We start from the raw sequence: 21684 nt of genomic DNA on the forward strand, positions 1-21684 counted from the left end.
GGAGCAACTATCGAAGGTCTATATTTTTTTACATACTTCATGGACATTGATGCAACGTAACACGTGTTGGGTCGAGTACGTTTATTTAAAGAGAGAGAAGACGTAGTAGTTTCACCAGAAACACGGAATTTTCATCACTGAATTGTAAGAGGTCAATTTAATATTAGTACTAAATCTTTATGTATATCAAACGAAAGTATACGCGGCAGCAGTGAAATATTATGATAAATAAATAATCACCAAGACTGTGAGTTGTGGTATTTCAGGAACAATCGCTCACGGCACGACCTGGTACGACAAGAATGAGCTGGCATAATTCGTTGTGCTCATTATTTCGAAACAATCGTTTTTTCAAATTTGATGTACCTTACAATGGTGCCGTTTGCCTTGTTTCTGATTATTAATCGTCGTGATTGCGGTGTAATTCGTCAATATTGTTTCTTTAAATGATTTTCCTAACCTGAGTTATTATGGTTCATAACCTAATTAATACTCATAACATATTGTTGTGTAGTTCTACTGTGAAACGAAATCAGTCGTTTTGTGTGTCTATATACATATCTATAATATAATGCAACAAGTCATGTGTACTTAATATAATCAAAATTTACTTATTTAAATGTTTTTTCCCATTTGGCCATTAGAAAAACAAACAAACAAGATTTTTATAGACACATATGTGAGCTTAGTTTTATAGAATATAAGTGGATATAAACTTATAAAACATTGAACTTTTGAATGATTTGTTATTAATAATCTTTTATGTAATTTCAGGTAGGAATAATAAAAAATAATTGGAATAAACTGCGCATGTGAAAGTAACATTAAAATAGCTTAGCAAAAGCTGTTTTCCAAACAAAAATAAAAGAAAAACATCATAGATCATACAAAATTTAGGCATTGCTGCGGTGCAGAAGGGCTCTATGTGCTCCACATCAGCTTCAGCAAATGATACTTTAGTTTTCAAGAATATTGTATCACAGCATCAAAGGAGAATTTCATCTGCAAATTATAAACTTGGTACACGACAAAGACAACATGCGCAACGAGATTACTGCAGCAGTACTATTCTTAGTACAGCTGATAGAAAAAAACGAAAAATTTAGTCCTGATCAATTGGAATGTTTTAAACGACGTTTGGTGGAATTGTTGACGGAACGTTTTAAAAATCATTGGTTTCCTGACAAGCCATTCAAAGGCCAAGGTTATCGTTGTATTCGTGTAAATGGTCATAATCGGAGGGATGCAACTTTGGAGAGTGCTGCCAATGCTGCTGGAGTAAAATACGAAGATCTATCATTACCAGTAGAATTAACGCTTTGGGTTGATCCCAATGAAGTTTGCTGCCGATTTGGAGAGAGCAAAGGGTCATATTGTACATTGGCATCATTTGACGATAAGGAAAATACTGTACCAATTTTTCAAGGAAATGAAGGATTAGAAAAGGAAAATAAACAATCTGAGGGGCCGACTAAGATACAGGTTAATATATGTTCCTATGTACATATCTATATTTTTTTTCTCTTAATAATAAGAGATAAGAAAAGTAATTAAAAAAATTAAATAAGAAATAATATATTTTTATGTCTTACAGAAATCCCCTTTGACTAGTAATACAGATCAGCAACAAAAATCAAAACCACTAAGCTCTGCTAATCAAAATCAACAGCATAGCAATAATGGTACAGGTAGGAAACGCAATCTAAACAGCCCGAGATTGCACCTAAATAGAAACCGTTCCTGGTTTGGTCACTCCTTCAGTATGGGCTATGGTCCTCATCCAATAAGTCAACCATGGTATAACATTATGCCTCCTCATTTTTTGGGTGGTCCATCTCCACCTCCTTTTATGGGTCACAGAGGAAACAAATGGATTCATCCACCATCCTACCCTACAGGACCTACCCGGTTCCATCATTGGTCTCCCAAAGCTGCTCTTAAAGTATAAAGAATCCCTCCTTATGAAAGTAGTTAAGAAATCTGTTCCTTTTTATAAATAAGATTACAACATTTTTTTACCAATTTAAAAATTTTATGTTTTGATGTAAAACTACATGACATTTATAGCAATTCTAAAAATATATTGTTATTAGTAAGACTATTATTTACATTTCAATATGAACGTCTTTGTATTAGGAACAGGTTTATTAACATTTCAATGACGAGAATTATCCATTCTGTAATTACAAATGACCTTGTTCGAATTACGACTAAGGCTTACGATTTTTTATGATGAGAAATGTTGCATTATTACATGTTATACATAAATAATTAATTGAATGATAGATGTTTAATTCCGGATGCAAGGTTGCTTGTAAAATATTAGATTAGTCAGAATTTAATTATAATGAATTAAGTCATTGGTGTGTAAGACGTAAAAAAGATAAATGTCATATCACTTGTGGCACTCTTTCTGATTAATCCTCGAAAAAAGGATTTAGTAGGAGATAGATTGTAGGTATTTCGAGAGGAAGCAGTATTGATTTTAAGTGAATTTCTTAAATTGAATACAATTCTTCTTTAAATTATATGTAATAAATTTTAATGCCTTATACAGGCGATCTCAGTTCATTAAATAACATTTCATATTTGAAATTCTGTCATGTAATAGAGATAAAGAGTTTCAAAGGAAATTCTTTTCTGTCATGTGTATATATGTAGTGTATTCACGATAACTGGAGCTTCAAAGTTCGCCTTATTTTTCAGTATTGTTATAGCAAAGAAAAAATAGAGAATTTAGAAAATATGATCTATCAACTTGTTAAGATAGTAATACTCTATAACAATATTGACAAAACATGTAAGCTTTGAAATTCTAGTAACACTGATTTGAGAATGACGTTTGACAAGTTCAAATCAACTTTTACTGTATATTATTATATTGCGTTAACAAACAGAGAGAAACAATGTCGCTTCAGAATTTGCAGGTCTGTGGTGCAAAGAAATTTAGTATATTTTCGCTTTAAAGGCACATCATACCTGTTATATAATACATACTGCCTCCAGTAGAGATTCTATTAATAATCATTTATGTTAGAAGATTATTAACAAGTGCATGAATTTCATAATTAACGTACACTTACAAAAATGATGATTTATTTTAATCATGCTCTACATGAAAATATATTGAGCTTATTGCTTTTAAGTAAAACTACTAAAACTTAGCATTTAAGAATATACATCATTGATGTTAGTAGATCTATAACTTATCACAGTTGGAACTTTAATTCTATCGTATTAATGCAAATGTGTACATTCGATTCAATTCTTGTATATTGTAGACAATTGATAACATCATAGTAATTTATGCTCTTGCTTTGTTAACAACATAAATATATGTTTGATTCATATTTGGGAATTATCTATGTATGAAGGACTCAAAAACCAAATCAAATAAATAAGCCTCCTAATTATTACTTCATACAGTATTTTGAGTGTTACAATAGTTTACTATTTTTGCATCTCGCTGTTTACCTACAATTGTTTCATTCAGATATATTTGTGTAAATGTACATATTACCATATTTATAGATGTAACAAAATAATATTCTTTAATTTTTATATTTAAACACTACTAGTGTTTGGTTTTTGAACCTTTCACACATACGCGAACGTTTTAATATCATACATATTTAAAGTATGCAATTTTGTTCAATTTATGTTGTAACATAGAGTTATTCATAAAGGTAACTTTCACTTTATTTATGCAATTTTAATGTGAGAATTACTTTTAAGAGTGAATTAACATTGTATGTAAAATGCAGTATGCAGTGTATTTTATTAGTACATTATTAATTTATATGGTTAAATCATTTTATGAACTTTTCGTTTATATTCTAAAACACAAAATTGACGGAAATGTGAAAAATTTAAATCAGATAGGATAGGTATTATTATCCACTACATAATATAAATCTATTTGATGACACAAATTTGAATATTGTTGCTAGATACATTTAGTGCTCTTAGATAAATTTCTAAAGATATAACCAGATACAACATGAATATTATTGAGCAGACTGTGTTAAGGAATTTTAATCAAATATGTAGTATAAATTTTGCAACTTTCATGTTCAACATTTAGCATTGTTTAATATATGCATGAAATTTGCTGTATTGTAGGTGATTCTTGTGTTCAATTTGTTAAAACTTATTCAGAAGAGTCATTTTGTTGTTATGAAAGGTATAAAAATTCTATATAGATATTATAATGTATATGTAGAGTTAAGCAATGTTGCATTCGGACATATTCTTTTATTAATATATATGATGCTCAACATTTGAAATGTTCCAAACTTTTTAATTGTGTTCATATATTAAAAAAAAAAGAAAAGATACACTTTATGCTCCATACAATAAACATATTCAAATAATAGAAAATATTCAGAAACAATTTTTTGATAAAAAATCTATATTCAACTAACATGTGATAAAACACGTAGTATTAATGTACATTTGCATTCTTGACAAGAAAAAAAAAATTACAAAGATTTTAGGCAAAAAAATATTCCCTTTTATATAAAAAATTCTTTTATATCTGTATCTTCTTAAGTAAATACATTATAGCTAGGCATTAACATTGACAAGTGAATATAGTGCTTTGGCGTAAAAAATTGAAGTTCTTCAGATTGTTAAAAAAAAAACAAAAGAAATTTACACAATATTAAAGAAAAAATCGAAGATTTCAATTTGAAATACTTTTTTTTTGTATATTCAATACCTAGAGAAAAATTTTAACATTTCATTGTTGTACATTCTATTATCGTCTATGAGACTGTACTTTACAATCGTGTAGAAACAATGTATCCAAGAAGGAAAACAGGTTTGATATTAGGCTTTAATGTTTGGATCATTTCGATTGTAGGGTAAGGCACTATATAAACATATGCATATATTCTATCACTGCTGTGTCATATGTTATAAATCTACTTCTTGCATAATTATGCAATGATAATTATAATCCTGTTCTACAACCACATTGATCTTCGCATTTTTTCATAACTTTAAATATATATATCTGTTCAATATTTTGTTTCGTGTTATCTAATAAAAACTATATTAGACATTCAAGCAAAATACTTATACATCATTAATTGTACAACCTCTTTACTTTTACCATTACAGTCAAAATTTCTAAAATTATTAATCAATAATAAATGAAATTTCAAAATATTCTAGGAAGATTCGTATCTGTACTAGAAAAACATAAGGAATCATAATAAAACCGTATTATTAATTACAAATTAATTTTTACTCTATTATTTTATAGGTAATGTGTTGGCTTTTCGGATATAATGAAATAGAAATTGTTTTCATTTCTTCTTTATTAATTTTTGGTTTTTGTTTAATGCCGATTTAAAATTACACAATGCATTTTTTTGTAAATGAGAAAATAATATTTTGTAACGTCTGTTATTTTTTCGAATATTATACGAAACATATTGTTATATTATTATCATTAACATTTGTATGATTACAAACATTATATATGAGATATAACAAACACTTAATAAATATTTCTGCAAATTAAATGTCTCTTATTTTTCAAAATCCATTTTATTAATACTTTCAACGTATATATTTCAGGTACAGGCAAAAACTACGAAGTTTAAAAAATTGCATTAATCTCTATTATTTTTCCGCGTTTATTCAATAGATAAGATGGCTATATCTTGACATCCAATAAGAAATGTGTATGTTTTCTGAGTTGTTCTATTGGTTATTCATAAATAGTTTGTTAAGTACGATTTTCATTATTGGAAATATCTCTCTAAATTTTCCTTTTTATTCGATAACTGTTTTCTTTTCTTCAAATAAATTTATGATACATTATAAAAAGTAGTGAAAGTAATGTAGTAGCGCCATAAAGACAATTAAAAACATCTGTAACTTGAACGTTACTTGAAGATGACGATTGAATTACTTTGATGTGTTAGATGTGTGGCAGACGACAGAGAACTTTGCAATCTGTCATTTCGAAGCTAATCGCAACGATATTTTATAAAACATTAGTTGTTTCATAAAAACGACTCTTATCACATAGTTTGCCATAGTAGTTGACTATGTTATAGGATAATAAATTACGTTGGAACGTGTACAAACTATCCATATTTCTGTTCGAATTAAACGACAGGGTTATGAGGCTCCAATTTCGAAGTCTCGCTATTCATAAATATTTTTTCAGTGTTTTTAATATAATTTGTACATTACATGATGGCTGAAAAATGTAAGGTATGTATGTTAATAGAAACTAGGTATTACACATATGTAATAATAATTAATATTTGGATAAAACCATATGATTAAATTATCAAATCTTAAAATTTTTATCAGTATTGATTTTAATCAAACAAATAATAACTAATAACATAGTTACAGTTAGGAAAAAATAAATTTGTAATACTTAAGTGTAATTAGTATTCAGGTATACTTAATTGATCTTTAATCTCTTTTTTATAATAGTATTATTAAGTACCATATGTGAACATTATTTTTGCCAATTATCCATTTCAGGAATGTGGGTGCAAATGTGTGAGCTGCGATCAAAATGATCAGCAACATGGAGAAATGCACTTACATGTAGAAATAGAAAATTTGCGCCAACGTTTAATGGAAAAAGATAATCACATTGTAACAATGGAGACACAATTCCTAAACGAAGCTGATAAGTTTCCAAATGGAGAACTAGCTTCCATGAAGGAGGAACTTTTAATTTGGCAAGAGAAGTATTCAAGATTACACGAAGCTCACAAACGTGTTCAGAAAGTAAATCAAAATCTTGAGGATAAATTATTAAGGATTGTAGATAAATGTGAAACAGAGAAAAGTGCATTTACTAAGGATATTGCAACTTTATCTCATAGATTAGCCGATGCAAATTACACAATACATCGTCTAACCCAAGATAATGTATGTTTTAAGTACAAAATTTTGATGGTTCCTTTAGAATGTATTACAAATAAAGGTGCTGTAAATAATATCTTATTTTAGGAAAAATATCGGAATGATGTAAATTTGGCAATACAACTTCTTCAGTGTAAACCTTCTAATTTTGTCGGACAAAAATATGATTCTGTAAGTTATACTTATTACACTGTGAAATAGTTAATTTCAAATATGAAAAAAATACTTAAAAATCAATTTATTTCAGCTGCCCTCCGAGGTACAAGCCAAAGTTAGGACATATATTGCACAAAAGAAACATTCCAATGATACTGCACCTGCTGACATGAAAAGTATTACAGTACCGATTTCAACGTTTCCCCCAACAGCAATGGTATATAATGTAACTAAGCCTGTAGTTGAAAACAATAGCGATGATGATACAGATGAATCCAAGCCACCAGTGGATGTCGTCTCTGCAGCAATAATGGCAAAAGTTTTAGAAGATCGAGAGAAAGAAAGAGTATTTGGCAAACATTGTGACACATGTACTTGTCACAGAAGTATTTTAATGGTTGATGCTGAAACACAAACTAATATGCCAAATGTTTTTTCTTGTAATGAATGTACAATGAACTATGCACAAAATATAGAGGAACACTCTGATAATTTGAAAAATATCGACAAAAGTTGCCAAAACAAAGGCAGTCAAAACTCTTTGGTGCATGTAGTTTACCACGAAGGAAATGAAAGCGTTAGCAGTAAAGTACACTATCAGAACAATTGTACAAAGATTAGTAATCACCAACAGCTATCCACAAGAGACAAATTTTTAAGTAGGAATGCTAAAATTATAGACGGTTTAAAGGAAGATGGTCGTGTAAATGTTAATATGAAAGTTAATTTTAATAAGAAAAATTCAATACGCCGTAGCGATCCGCAACACCAAAGTGTATTTCAAAATCAGAACGAGAACACGATTAAACAGATGATAACTCACAAAACAGGCGATACATGCGTTAATGGTAAAATAAATATTGATAAAGGAAAGCAAACGAAACTGAATAAAAAGTGTGAGTTACAAATCGATGGCAAATTCAGTTCGTATTCTTGGAATAAATTAGACAAGGAATCTTCTAATTGTAGTCACATAGTTCCTGAAAATTATAAAAACTACTTTGACAGAAAAGAACCGAGTCAGATTGATATTATTAATGATAGATTATGGAAAAACGAGTGGACGAAATTAAAGTCACAGAATAAAACGAAAGAAAGTAAGGACAAAGTTAACAGTGACATGGAGATCGATATAATTAACGACAGGATCTGGAAAAATGATAGATCAGCTCAAGAAACTCATCATCCGACACAATTAACTTTAATAGAAGTCAAGAATATTGATAGCGTTACACAACAAAATGATTCTGGACAAGTGGAAGTAGCCACCAGCCCAAGTTTTAGTAGCGATAGTATTGTAATTTCAACTTCCGATCCTTCCAGTAGCTCTAGTGATGTCGCTCAATTAACTGGACTGCGTTTGCATAATGTTAGTAATTTGAAATCTAATACTCAGAACAGAATAACTGGTCCAAGGAATTGTCTCGTAAGGGTAACACCTGGATCGAAGAATATTCTCTTAGATAATGCTGGACATTATAAAACTGTATTATACACTAGTGGAAATAATAAACCAAATACCGCTTTAGTTCATTCGAAGAAATTGTCTCGGTCTGGATCTGAAAGAACAATTTCAACCAGTAGCGAAGAAAGTACTCCTATGTTGTTACATGACAATAACCAACTGCAAAGAGTAGCTGAATGGGTTCAATCCTCGGTTCACATGGATAATTCTGGGTCAAATTACACGGAGTTAAAGCCTAATGAAAATATAATGGACAAAAGTCTTTCGTTAACATATTTAGACAAGTCACACACGAAGTGCAAATCGATCGAAAACAATCGAGAACTATATGAGAATTCACTGGAAAACAAATGCAAGGATTTAGTGATGAACGTCCAAGAGTTTGAAGAAGGAAATTTAAATAATGATGTAAATAATTTTTCATTGGCTGTAAATAACTCTGTTATAGAAAAGGAGAAAGATTTAATATCTTTCGATGTTCCAATGGAAGAGGACAAAGTTTTGCCTAAAATTTCGAAGAAAGCAAATCCTCTGGATTTTGATTACGAAGTAAAGATCACTAAAGAAATGGAGGAAACTTATTTAAAACTTGCAGCGAGTTTAGACCCTGTCGCGTTAAGCTTATCGAGCACGGATAATGCAGATTTAACGATCGAGAAATATAGGAAAGATCATAAGAGATTTCAAAGGAGTTACGATAAGACGGGATCAAAAGTGTAAAGTATTCCAGCAAATATTTCAAACAAATTATTACTATTTCAGCAGGGAGTTCCTTTAAAGATAACAGAGCATTATTTTTTGTAACTACGTGAAACTAAGGCTGTACCAAGAACAGTAGCTTAGGATAAAACATTCTATATAGCACTGCAGATATAGAATTATATTTATTTAATTTGTATAGGTAACGGTAATACAGCAATATTTCTGTCTAGTGAATAAAAGTCCAATTTCATAATATTGCAATCACGCAACATTGCTGAACACGCTATTGTTTAACAGCTATATTAGCCAATTATTTTGTAGTTATGTACGTGTATAGTTTAGTTCAAACTAGTTAAAAATCAAATAGGTTTCTTTTCCTTTTTTTTTTGTTTCTTCTCCTAAGTAAATTCGATATTGAAATGCTTTACGAATGACGATGCAATGGATACTGTCACTTACTTTTTCTCCTTTGATTCTCTACAGTTTTGTATAGATCGATCGAAATCGAAAACGTAGCCCGACTAAATTAGATGTCTAAACTTTTATTCTTGTTACTGTGATTAAATATTATAGAACGAATTGCGTTCACGTGTATTCAAACGAGACAATATTTAACAAAAATTCGTTATCAAAATGTCGGAACTATGTATCCATAGTGCGGTACATTAGTGCATACTACATACTTCCAATCATTAGAGCTACATGACGCGGATATTTCGCGTTGCAAGACGAGGTCCTTTAAAATTCATTTGATACGACAAACACTGTAACGACGGTAGTATTTCACAGCGTTAATGCGTAACATTGTGATCGTTTTAATTCTTATAAAATGTATTCGTGAAACGTTTTATGAACTTCGTTGGGCCGCGTTCACGCAGGACGGATTCGTAAAAATCGCGAGGGAAACGTTTTCGTAATAAAGGTTCGTTTCGCGCAGAGATTATCGTCTGTGTTACAGAGTAATTACGGTACCAAAGTTAAGAAGCTACTATGTTTAGTACTTCTTTAATATTTCGCGTAACATAATACTTCATAGTATCAGTAGAATTATCTACTTTTTGTTGTATGTATCGTTGCACGTTTATTTTAAATGCCTAAAATCTCTGCGAGAAGATAACGATTACAATAGTGCAGTCATATAATTAAAGTAAACTGGATCGTTACACGATTTCGATGTTAATCCAAGCTCGCTGTACTTTGGTCGAATTACAACCGACCACTTAAAAAAGAAAAAAAAAAAAAAGAAAAAAAGAGAAGAAAAGGTATAAGGATAAAAGCTAGAAAAAAAAATAGTTCAACAAATGAGAAGAGAAACGACGTAAACTTCTACTCGCTCTACAAGTTTTTAGCATTCTAATGCCAATGAAAAGAATTTCTTCGAAACCGTACTTTCCTTAAATCGTACTTTCGTAAATTATTATGGATATCGATAAACTGATCGTTATCCCGACTATAACTACCACGAAGAAAGGAGATTCTAATCGAAGTGGCTTTATGAAGAAACATTTAACGGCCACTATAATAATGATTGTATATGTTAATAATTTTTCCCAGTGAAAGAGTTAAGTAAAATTGCTAGTCTTGCGGTTCACGAATTTTATCGAAGTAATATATTGTGTTCAGTTGGAAAACACGAATGTTACGATCAATTGCGAAGCAATGTTTTTCCCTAATTTTCGATTTGCGAAATATTTATGCAACAAATTTATCGTGCATGAAATAGAAAGTTACGTGCAATAACGCAGTGATCGAAGATGTGCATTCAAAAAATATTAATTAGGAGTAACTATCGTGTCGCGAACGACACGTTAAAACGTTGCAAATCTACGTGCAGATCTAATCATCTATTATACACACGTAAGGATACAGCAAGATGAAAAATAAGTCTCGCAAAGATTGCATATTTTTAGGCTGGTCACCTATGCAGAAGCTTCAGAGGCGATGAAATTCAAACGAAAATTCGCGCGTTCTGTGAAGCCGATTGATTTTTATCGTGACTCGTTAAACGCAACGCGTTTTGAGTTAACGACTATTAATTAAGGAGGGTGCATGAGTCACCGGTATATCGGTGCTTAAGTTCTGAATATTCAAAGAGCAATGGAAAATATCGATCGAGAACACGTCGCCAAGTATATTTCCGTCGGTTTCAATTTTTTCTCAAGTGAAACATCCCTTTACGAAGGCAACCAACGAATATCGTTATTATAGAAAGAATATTTAAAAAGAAAAAAGAAAAAAAAATGCAGTGCTTCGAATATTCGTAAGATTATAATTATTAGAAAGCTGGATAAAAGATCTGATCGATTTAAGTTTGCCAAATAATTCTTTTGAATAAGAACGTCTGATGTAATTTTTATCGATACGCTGCACAATAAACAAGGAGTTATCTAATTCAACCTCTTCATCTGCTTCCACTTAAAGCTGTAAACAAATCAATAAAACGTTATCAAATAAAAAAAGCCAAAGGTTTTGCAACACGAACGTACCGATGCAAGAGTCGGCGAAAAAGCAAAGACTCGCTTGTTCAGGATTGCGCCGTTGTTCGCGCGTTGCTTGCAGCAGCGCGTACCTTTCGCTTGGATTCATTTCGCGATAGGAAAACAGTCGGAAGAATAACGAGATATCTCGAATTTTCTCAACTACCTCGTTGCATTCCTCGGACTTTGATAAGGAAAAAGACCGGAAGACTAAGATAGCCTTCGAAGGATAAAAATGCTAACTATGCATTTTAACGCCAACGATCGAGGCGTACAGATATGGACTGAGATTTCATTGAAACGGACTGATCGCTTTGAATCTTGCACGGAATTACATCCTGTAGTAAACAGTTACCCATTTAACTCGAAATCGGATGTACCGTATGTAACGTGGCGACGATGATTATGTACACTGTAAATATACAGTCGAATAAAATATGTTTAAAACGAAACCGATCGAATTTCTTTTATAATATCGTTTCGTTTTACGTTTATAGTTCTATTCGCGTTAAATACTCTTATTTAAATGTTCATTGTACATAGACAAGACTCGAGTTTTTATTTGTCGTCGTTATAATATCAATTTCTACTTCGAACGGATTTGATAAATCTGATCTCGATGTAAATTCCAGCGGCGTTAATTTGACGCAACCGCGGATTTTCAAGCGTCGCAGAAGACGCATGCACAAAATCGATCACGCGATCCGGCCGAGCCCAACTTACTTCAATCATGCTAATGTTCCAATAATTTGGATCCAGCAGACCTAGCTCGACCAAATGAATGAATGAACGGCCTCGCCTGCCTCGCCGTGTTATAGAATACTCTCGTATAACGCGTTCCTCGCCAATATATTCGATTCTGCACAAGTGTTGTAACACTTTTCGCGGTGTACGCGATCCAGCGCGTGGGTGGAGAGACTACGGTTTGTTCGACGATCGATATTACGTAAGAAAATTCGAAACAATCCTCCTTCCTATCGTTTTTCTTTCGCTCTACACAGCTTCAAGTATATTTTTTCTTTTATTCAACAGGAAGAACGCTTGAACGCTGCTTTTATTGTCTACGATCGAGGAACCATTGATACTTTTAACCGATACATTTAACAAACCTCTTACAATCCTACGAGAAGCTAAAATTAGTATACGTAATACGTTCACCTCCTCTGCAATCCTAAAGGTAGAGCACACTTGATCGAGTGAAGTGATTCAAAGTAGATAAGGACTTTACTCGACGGACAGATATCTGTATCGAAATGCTAAGATCCACCGATTACCAGCCAATTATTCTTACAACCATTCATTCATCACCGTAGTAAAGTATAAGGAGCAAAACGTTATTGAGAAAACAAAGGATATACGTTGTCGAATAACACGACAATACTATACAGATGTATTTCCTTAATTTCATTACGAACTTACATTCTTCTTGCATCGTTCATCCAAAGTCAAACGCAACTGCGTTTATAACACTACACTGTCGTGTACGGCACTGAAGAACCATACGAAAGGTATCGAAATTTCATCCTCATGAATAGACTGCGAATGTTTATGCAAATTCATATTCTTGTGCCGATACGATTAAAGAAACGGAACCTAAGTATCAGGTTGTCGGAAAAGTATCTTTCTTTTACAGACGCATCTTTATACAAACACGAAACCTAATCTGTCGAACGTTGTGATCTTCATTTTGATAGATCATACGTAATTCGATAAAACAACATAAAACGAAAAATGTCGTGCATCCATTATTTGCTTATAAAACGAAAGAAACTTCTCGGACGACCTAACAGATACTTGCTCCATCCATTTGATATACATTTACATATTATGTGCATTCCATGTATCGTTGCACCTTTAAATTTCTCAGAAACGCGTGAAAATCCGCAGTCTACTCGTAAAATTACAACTTAATTCCAAGAACCTCAACCACGAAGCCTCTCTTTTTGCATGTAACAAAAATTAATTTAATCTCTCACCGTGCTATCCAGTTAAATTTTGGATGTTCGAGTCACTTGATAGCCGATCAAGTTCCCTCGACGCCTGGTCATCGCGCCAGCGCCTCCCGAGTGACCAACTCGTACCCTCGCTTCCTCGACGAACCGCTTAGCCGGCCAACCCCGCGGCAGTAAGGACGCGTTCGTGCTCACGCGAAGACGCGGACCGACGCCGCGGCACGTCGATGCCGATTACCGACGCTTCCTTGAGGCTTGCACCCTCGTAAATGTACCCTGCCCGGCGGCTCCGATTCGCTGTCCACCTGGTAGCCAGGTAAGACGCGTCTTCTACCCGCGATATGCCTCCATCTGGCTTTCTTCAGCTCGGGTGACACGATTAAAAAATTAAAGTAAAAGCACAGACAGCTATGGTGACATAAGTCGCGGCTAGTTTGAGAGACTAGTTTCACGATCCTGTTGGATCATCGTCAATGTCATCGTCAAGTGGAACTTTTAAGAGGTTTGGAAATGTTTGAAGTTGTTTGGAGAGGTTGAAGTGGGAATAAAGTGGATTTGGATGGAACGTTCGTAAAGTGAGAGCTGTTTGAAAGTGTTTGGAGTTAGTTGAACGAAGATCGAGATGGAATCTTGCGAGATCTTCGGATAAACAGTATGGATCTTTTACTTTTCTCTTTTTTTCAAAATTTTACTTTGTTATTTATTCAGCCTATTACACATGGTTTTTGGTGATCGGCCAGGCTGCTGTAATTGGTGTAATCGGTTTGACTTTCTGACGCATTGGTGGAATTCGCATAGCGCGTGGTCGCTCTCGTGACTATCGCACGAGGTCGTACTTGAAATTTCATGGGTCATACCTTTTTTTGGTTTAATCGGATAACATCTGCTACGAAGTCAATGTGATTGCTACAATGTGCTTGGCCACCTTGACTCGCTGATTGTCGTTAATCGTTTATCGAGAGCAATTTACGATCGTTGTTCTTCTTGCAAAGTGACGCCTGGCTTTCTTCTCGCCTGTTAGATTCAATTTCAAGGCATCTCGAAATAGCGATTGATCGGAAAACCATGGACCGACTCGTTGACTCGTGGTATGAGAGTGTAACGAAGAGTTTTTAGTTCTTCTCGAAAGAAGAAACACTCGTGCGCCTTCCTCGTGGTGGTCTTCGTGGTTGGATTTGAATCAGATCGATAAAAGTCCGACTGTTCCACTTAGGCGAGGGAAAATTCTATGGAATTTTCTTCTTTCTCCGCTGGAAGATACGTTGCCTCCTAGCGATTCGTTTCTAAATTTTCCAGATTTATTATGAAACTTTTAAGCCGTTGGAGCGTAACATTGTAGGAAAAACTTAGATCGATGAAATTCATTAAGATTCAGACTCGAACTAAACGCTTGATTGTCCACGTTTTGGGTAAGAGCTTGCCGGAACAAAGGAATGATCACTCTATTTAATGCATTGCTTTTTGTCGTGTCCACTATGGGATTAATATGCATGTACGCGCTAATATTTTCACTTTTGATCGATGACAATTGTCAGAGCACACGCGGCTTAAAATGAACTGGCGAGACCAGTTTGAATTAGAGCGACGACGCAAAAGTCACGCGCGAGAAGTTCTCTTGCAATTTCAGAACGAACGGAACGTGCTTATGAATATTTGTACACGTTTGATCGTTTCCACGCACCGAAGGAAAAAATAGAATCAGCAATTAAGGGAGAAAATGGTACAACCTACAATTCTAAATAAATTGAAATTTGCCGTTTCAAATTAACCGCAATCGCGTCATAAAGTTAATAGGTAGGTCTATTCGAGCGACGGAAGGTTTTATGCTTTGTCGTTGCGACGAAGTAGCTGTAATGAAATGCCGCGTTGAAATCTAATTCCGTCTGTGTGCATTGAATTTAAATTACTCACACAGCCGTACTTGAAATTTCCCCACTACCAGCGATTTTCATTTTTCCGTAGAAACAAATATATGGCTCGTATACGAAGAAAGATCGTATAATACGAATCCCTCAGGAGTCAAGTTAATCAACTTCGTCTTTTCTTCGTTTCATTACCCAAATACATGATCGGCGTCGAAAGTCTCAGAAAGGAAATAGTCTATTTGCATAGATATATCTTTCAAGAAAATAACACACACGAATAATAATAAATTTCAAAGTAGATCTTCGAAGAATGATATTTGTAATATCGTTATTTTTCTACATGTTTCGATGTGTAAAATCGGTCAATGATGCCTTCTAGTCGATTCATATATTATAAAAACAGAAAAACGATATCCTCAAAAGAAGAAAAAGGCTAACGAAGGTTTCCCATTACCCCGATTTATTTTCGCAACACGGAAAACCCCTTGATCTCCTCAATGTAAAGGTGCATTTAAAAAAGGGAACGAGTTTCGTCTATAAAAAAAATCTTGCAGCACTAAAGGTTCGGATAACGATTATACAGGTGTATGCAAATGTTGGCAGGAGAACGGGACGCGAAGTTGGTGGTACTCGCGTAACAATTAATTCGCCGGTCTTTGCTCGACTGCCCCGTGAAATAATCGGCTGTTACATGATCGTTACGCCGTGCGGAACTTCCTTGGTCGACGGAATTATACACAGGTATACACGGTCGTTGATCCTCCGGCAATGGAAGCCGATTCCAACGTTCTCCATTCTCGTTAACGGCCCGTTGATTTACTATTTCTTCGCTATTCTTGTGCGTTGGTGGCCGACAAACGTCATTTGCGACATCCCATTATGTACGCGAGAAAGAAGAAAAGACGATGCTGTTAGGAAAGCGCCGCTTAATTGAAACGTTACGCAACGGATGCTAATTAAAAGTGACGTACGTCGGTTTGAGGACGCGCCTCATCTCCGCTAAATCGTTATTTATAACATCGATCATGGGATATGTTTCGCCTGGGCCACGTTAAACGAGCCTCATTAGGCTACCAAGCGTTAAGTTGCCACGAAATTAAGGCGACCCGATTGGGCAGAGACGACGTCTTCTTCGCTCGCAATTGTCGAGCGTATCGTTGGCCTGCAGAGTTAATTGATCGAGTAATCGGTGACCAACAGCGAGGATCGGAACGCGTGCAAACACATTGCAAGATTAATCGCATCTATCAGGGAAGAAGTTCAGTTTCGAAGAATCGGAGTAGTTTCTTCCTTCCCTTTCTTTCTCGTCGTTTCTTTTTCATTCGTTGTCGATTTAGCGGATCTTCGATAATTTGATATTTTATCCTGTTTTTTTTTTTTTTTATTATATCAGTTATTTTCAATCCCGACGTCTCAATAGTTGGTAAAAGCAACTTTAGATGAGAGCTTCGTAATACTTTAATGTTCTCTGCCTCATGCTTCTACCACATTTTCGATTCCCGATTGCAATTAGATAGAGTGCACGATGCATACAAATGTACCTGGAAAATCGTCGATCATGTCACGTGGCCTTGCATTCGTATCTCACGTGTAAGTTTTCACCGGTGTCAAGGTTATAAACGGATCTTCTGCAACCATGCTCGCACACATGCAGTAATATTCACCTCGAAATTCATACTAATATTCGCTCTATTCACATTTATATCTCCCATTATCATAGCCGTTCCGTAGAGACTAGCAAAATTTTCATATGAATTTCTATTCAAGACTCATCCACGTCGCAAAAAAGGTAGATGAGACGATAAACTGCTACCAAACCGTTCTTTCTAAAGCGTTTCTAAAACGGTTCTTAAGCATTTTCCTCTAATGTATACGAGTACGAACCGTTCCATACGTTCTTTATATATTCGTCCCAGTTCGAACATCTCCAACTGATTTCCCATGAACGATTTAAGCAACTTAATTACCGGAAACCATCTCGTTTACTCTTCGACGTTTCTCGATCGCTCAGACCGTACCTTACGACACTCCGTTCCAACGATTCCCTTTGTGCTTACGCGCTTAACATTTTTATTCGATACGATCCTTCTTTTAATAAGCAAAAAGAAGAAAGAAAAGAAGATCGAAATTCTGTTCCATAAGAAAAAGTTGTGCTTCCACCTCCATCGGCATCTTTCACATCGATGCACATTGCAGGAGAGGTTCAGTTAGTCGTAGATAGCTTCTGCGATTCGTGGGAGATAGATTTGCAGAAAGTGCGCGATAAGTTCTCGGCGAACGTTACACGTACGAAGTCCGCGGATTGCAAATCGCGCCTCCATTGGTCTGTCCATTAATTCGAAACAAAGGGCCATCGTAAATCAACGCGCCGTCGAGACACGTGAGTCACATTTCGGCCACGAGGTCGTTCGCGCTCGATTCTTCATGCTGGCCAGCTTGTTCTTTGGTGATTCGAGGAATGTCATTGGACATGATGCAGATTCTTCGGGGACCACCAACATGGAGCGCGTACACGCGATGCATCGGCATCGTCTGTTGCGGATGGCGCTCAGACCATCGCTATTTCTGTGATTATTTTCAATTCCCTTTGTGGTTGTCTTTCGTGGTTGTCGATCCGCTCATTCCACTCGAGAATCAAGCAATCGTGTCACTGAGTTTGACGTTGGAATTTTGAAGGAAATGGAAGTTGGAACGGTTCCATGGTATTTGGGATAATTATGGATTTTCGAAGACGCGTGATAATGATTTTTTTTTCAATTGAGTATTTTCGATGATTGGAATCGGTGTTTGGATAAAAGCTATTCGAGTAATTGATTTATGCCATGATAAGGCGATAAAGTCAATTTGATTTATTTTTTATTTTGATTTTCCAAGAGTATATATATATATATATTTTTTTCTTAAGGTGTATAGTTTGAACGCAGTTTAGAAGAAACGTAGGCAGTGAAACTATATAAGAAGATTTATCGCGATAATACTGTAAAACACTGTACGCCCGTATCGTAACATTCCATTGACCTATTTTTCACTAAACTATGCTTCCAATTATCTACGTTAAAATGTACTACATTCGAATTATAAAATCGCTCTTCTATAGCGTGCATATTAATATTGCAGGATTAAAGAACTCGGAGTGGAAGGCAGCTCGTTAAAATCATTTCCTTAATTGCCGTGCAATTTTGTAAATTCCTCTGCTACTTGATTGTTATCAACGAAAAATACCATAAATAACCCAGAATACTAAATAATAAAATACGTAGTAAGATATGAAGGTAAAAATGAAAGTAAATGAAAAGCACGAAGATCGTTGCAAGGACAATTCTCAAAAGAAGAAGTATCGCGTTTTTCAGAATTACGCAACGCCGGATAAAGTTCGTAGGCTCGACTGCGTAAAGAACAATCTACCCAACGACGTAAAGAACATTCTTTTTTTTTTTTACGAATTGAAGAGACAGAAATCTCGTAAAATCCACTTTCTCAGAAGGAATTTCTCATCGCGAAGATTCATCGTTCCGCCGCGATATCGATCTCTTTCTTTCTTTTTTTTTTTTTCATTCGACCATCGACGCAGAGAGTAGAAGCAGGAAAAAAGTGGAGTAAAGGAATCAGTCGAGGGAGTACATAGAAAATGTAGTTCAACAGCGTCACGGTATTGCGGTAATAAGCATGGCGTACCTAGCGAGACCGACGCGATCGAGTCGAGAATTCCCGCGTATGAGAGCGTGAATAAAACGCGTAAAGACTGGTGTCTGCTCGACGTGGCCCGCTACAACTAGAGTGAGTAATTGTAATGTCGACGAATGATCACGGATGTTGCGCACGGAGTTGCTAATTGCCAGGCAACGGCGATTCTCGATCCGACTCGACCCTCCAGCGGAGAACGAATTATAGGAAGGATGAGTCTAGAAACGAGAAGAAGCCCTTTGATGTAACGTCGGAAATCTCGCTTGTTAGAAATGAATAGACGGATTGAATGTTTCAGGGAACGTTTTTTGCGCGACCTTCCGGAAGGTCCAGAGTCGAGTTTTTGTTCTTGCGTAGCCGTGCAGAACGAGGGGGCGTGGAAAATTTCGTGAGAATCCGGGGGATACGGATCAAATCGATTGCTATGCCTGTTACGATATTTACGATATATCAGAAACTGATAGAATATGGTTTTTATGGCATTATAGACAAATTCCGTAAATTCGGGTATTTTAATCTTACGTTGTTAGTCGGAAAATGATACTTTCGTAAATGTACGCTGTTACTATACGCTAATATTCATTAATACCTAATTATAGACTGTACTCTGTTTACTATACGCTATACGATTGTACGCTAATATTTACGTGACGCCATTGTAACGTCATCGGTTATAGTATAAGAAACGGGCTGTTAATTCTACGAATTGTTTGGGAGCTGTGTAACATAAACATTATTTGGATAATATTGATTCAAAAGTGGAAGAAAGTGGTTGTTCGTAGTAAATTATATCTCAATTATTCGCACCTGACATGTCAGGAGTATCCAGCGCTAAAAAGATCAAACGTGAGATCATTGACGTTCCTCCGAAAATTTCTTTTAAGCGTTCCATTCCATTGAATATTTCACACAACGATGATCCTGATTGACACGAATATGAAACTCTAATAAACCGAAGTTTCACCGGCTAAGTTTAGGCCAGAATTTTCTCTAATGGTTGTTTTATGTTTCAGGTGAGAGCGACAACGGATTTTGGCGTCCTCCGCATCTTGCTCGTCTGCATGAAGGACTCGAGGTACCGTGGCTTTCTTTACGTGTTTGACAATGCTTGAAGCTTCGCCACTTTTAAGTATTTACTCGGAGGTTCTCGTTCCAAGCGTCCGAAGTGTATTATTAAGTGAAACAGCGGTTGTTAAAGTGCCACCAGTTATTATTAACGCGCTCAGCGTGGTGTAGAACTTTGCTTGGATAGAAATGCTTCTATCAAAGTAAAAGGGAGTAGAAAGTCGACTCGCGCCAGCTTGTTGCAGCGATTGCTCGGTATCATGGCAAATATTATGCAGGGAGCTGAAATTATAAAGTCGAGAGTACGAAAACAACTTTGAGGGACGTTGAACCGTTTGCGGAGTACTGAATCAGCCGAGTAAATCCTGTTTCCACGATGTATTTAGACTTTTTGGATTAAACAGGATAAGGAGATTGTAAAATGCATTGTACATAGACTAGAGAAATCGCTTAGCATCTACGATTGCGCAGCCGAGGGAAGATCTACCAACAGATATATTCTTCGATTTTTATTTTCTCTATTTGGGCTATTTCTATTTAGAAACTCATTTGGAAAAGTAGATAACGTATAGGGTGAGTCAAAGTTGCAATATGTTTCTGAAGTGACTTTTGCTAATTTATATGCGTAATCTATTTCCATTAATACTACTACTATAATAACCCTATCTTACGCTTTTATACATTTCTATGCTACCATGGTTGTGTTTAACCGTTTCCAAATCAACATCATTCTTGCCTTTTAATTAACTTCCAAGTAACAATTAACAACCGAGTAACAACCCTAAGATCTTGCTCGATCTATCTGAAAAGGGGAGATCTCTTTCAACGTGCTTTTCTTGCATTCAACCCTCTCAACTTCAACAAATGAAAAATAAAATAATTACGACCAAGGATTTCTCGTCGTTAACGCTGCAACTACCATTCTTAGTACGTGTCCAAATATGCTGTGCCATTATTCGTTGTACACTGACTTTCTTCGGTCATTTTACGCCTTACATTTTCCAAGAATAGCGACGAGTGTACATAGCACGTACCGATCCAAAACCTAAGTGTCCTTCTCATGTTGATTTTAAAGTATCGAACTCCCCACGCACTCGATCAATATCATTATCATTATCTCCCTCGCTTACTTGATGAATATTCGTTTTCAATTTCGACCATATCCGATAAACGATATATTGACATTTACGTACAAATTAATCAAATTTACGATATTAATAAAATTTGCGACATTTACGATATCGACGATAGTGTATACTTCTCAAAGATATTTACAATATCGTAAATATCGGTAAGGTACCGTATTCTTAAAAAAGGCGACGAAAGAAGGATTCTCGTAACTTTCCCGTTACAGCTTCGGTGCCTCGAAAGGATGAGGCGGCTCGACGACGGCCATGTTCAACGACCGCCTCCGT

General features: G+C 35.1%; 3 protein-coding genes across 6 annotated transcripts in view; all 3 read left to right on the forward strand.

The window, feature by feature from the left end:
* Positions 1–17: 17 nt before the first annotated feature.
* LOC100748611 (maternal B9.15 protein) lies at positions 18–4924 on the forward strand. 4 transcript variants are annotated; one of them, XM_003489840.4, is made up of 3 exons: positions 18–144; positions 775–1482; positions 1595–4924. In XM_003489840.4, the coding sequence occupies exons 2-3, from the start codon at positions 1039–1041 to the stop codon at positions 1946–1948; spliced, it is 798 nt and encodes a 265-aa protein (XP_003489888.1). In that variant the 5' UTR covers positions 18–144; positions 775–1038; the 3' UTR covers positions 1949–4924. The 4 variants fall into 4 exon arrangements, with proteins under 4 accessions (XP_003489888.1, XP_012241502.1, XP_012241503.1 ...); XM_012386079.3 differs by having other exon boundaries at positions 43–151; XM_012386080.3 differs by having other exon boundaries at positions 66–291.
* A 936-nt stretch (positions 4925–5860) lies between these two features.
* On the forward strand, positions 5861–12150 carry LOC100748731. The gene is made up of 4 exons (XM_012386078.3): positions 5861–6231; positions 6514–6909; positions 6991–7074; positions 7151–12150. Exons 1-4 carry the CDS (start codon positions 6211–6213, stop codon positions 9242–9244), a joined length of 2595 nt encoding a protein of 864 aa, XP_012241501.1. The 5' UTR covers positions 5861–6210; the 3' UTR covers positions 9245–12150.
* A 5237-nt stretch (positions 12151–17387) lies between these two features.
* LOC100742982 (protein stum) overlaps positions 17388–21684 on the forward strand; it is a 23243-nt gene continuing 18946 nt past the window's right edge. Inside the window, exons 1-3 of the mRNA XM_024367979.2 lie at positions 17388–18087; positions 20218–20279; positions 21624–21682. Of these exons, the coding sequence (XP_024223747.1) occupies positions 17979–18087; positions 20218–20279; positions 21624–21682 (230 nt within the window). The 5' untranslated portion in view covers positions 17388–17978. The remainder of the gene's footprint in view (positions 18088–20217; positions 20280–21623; positions 21683–21684) is intronic.

This window comes from Bombus impatiens, unplaced genomic scaffold (assembly GCF_000188095.3).
Source record: "Bombus impatiens unplaced genomic scaffold, BIMP_2.2 scf_0377, whole genome shotgun sequence".
NCBI lineage: Eukaryota > Metazoa > Arthropoda > Insecta > Hymenoptera > Apidae > Bombus > Bombus impatiens.

What these genes read in the sequence shown, in the direction of transcription:
- LOC100748731 (XM_012386078.3), top strand. Translation starts at nt 6,211, where the DNA reads ATGATGGCTGAAAAATGTAAG. An exon ending in TGATGGCTGAAAAATGTAAG is followed by an intron (nt 6,232 to 6,513) that starts GTATGTATGTTA and finishes TATCCATTTCAG; the next exon opens with GAATGTGGGTGCAAATGTGT. An exon ending in TCGGACAAAAATATGATTCT is followed by an intron (nt 7,075 to 7,150) that starts GTAAGTTATACT and finishes AATTTATTTCAG; the next exon opens with CTGCCCTCCGAGGTACAAGC.
- LOC100748611 (XM_003489840.4), top strand. Translation starts at nt 1,039, where the DNA reads ATGCGCAACGAGATTACTGCAGCAGTACTATTCTTAGTACAGCTGATA. An exon ending in AGGGGCCGACTAAGATACAG is followed by an intron (nt 1,483 to 1,594) that starts GTTAATATATGT and finishes TATGTCTTACAG; the next exon opens with AAATCCCCTTTGACTAGTAA.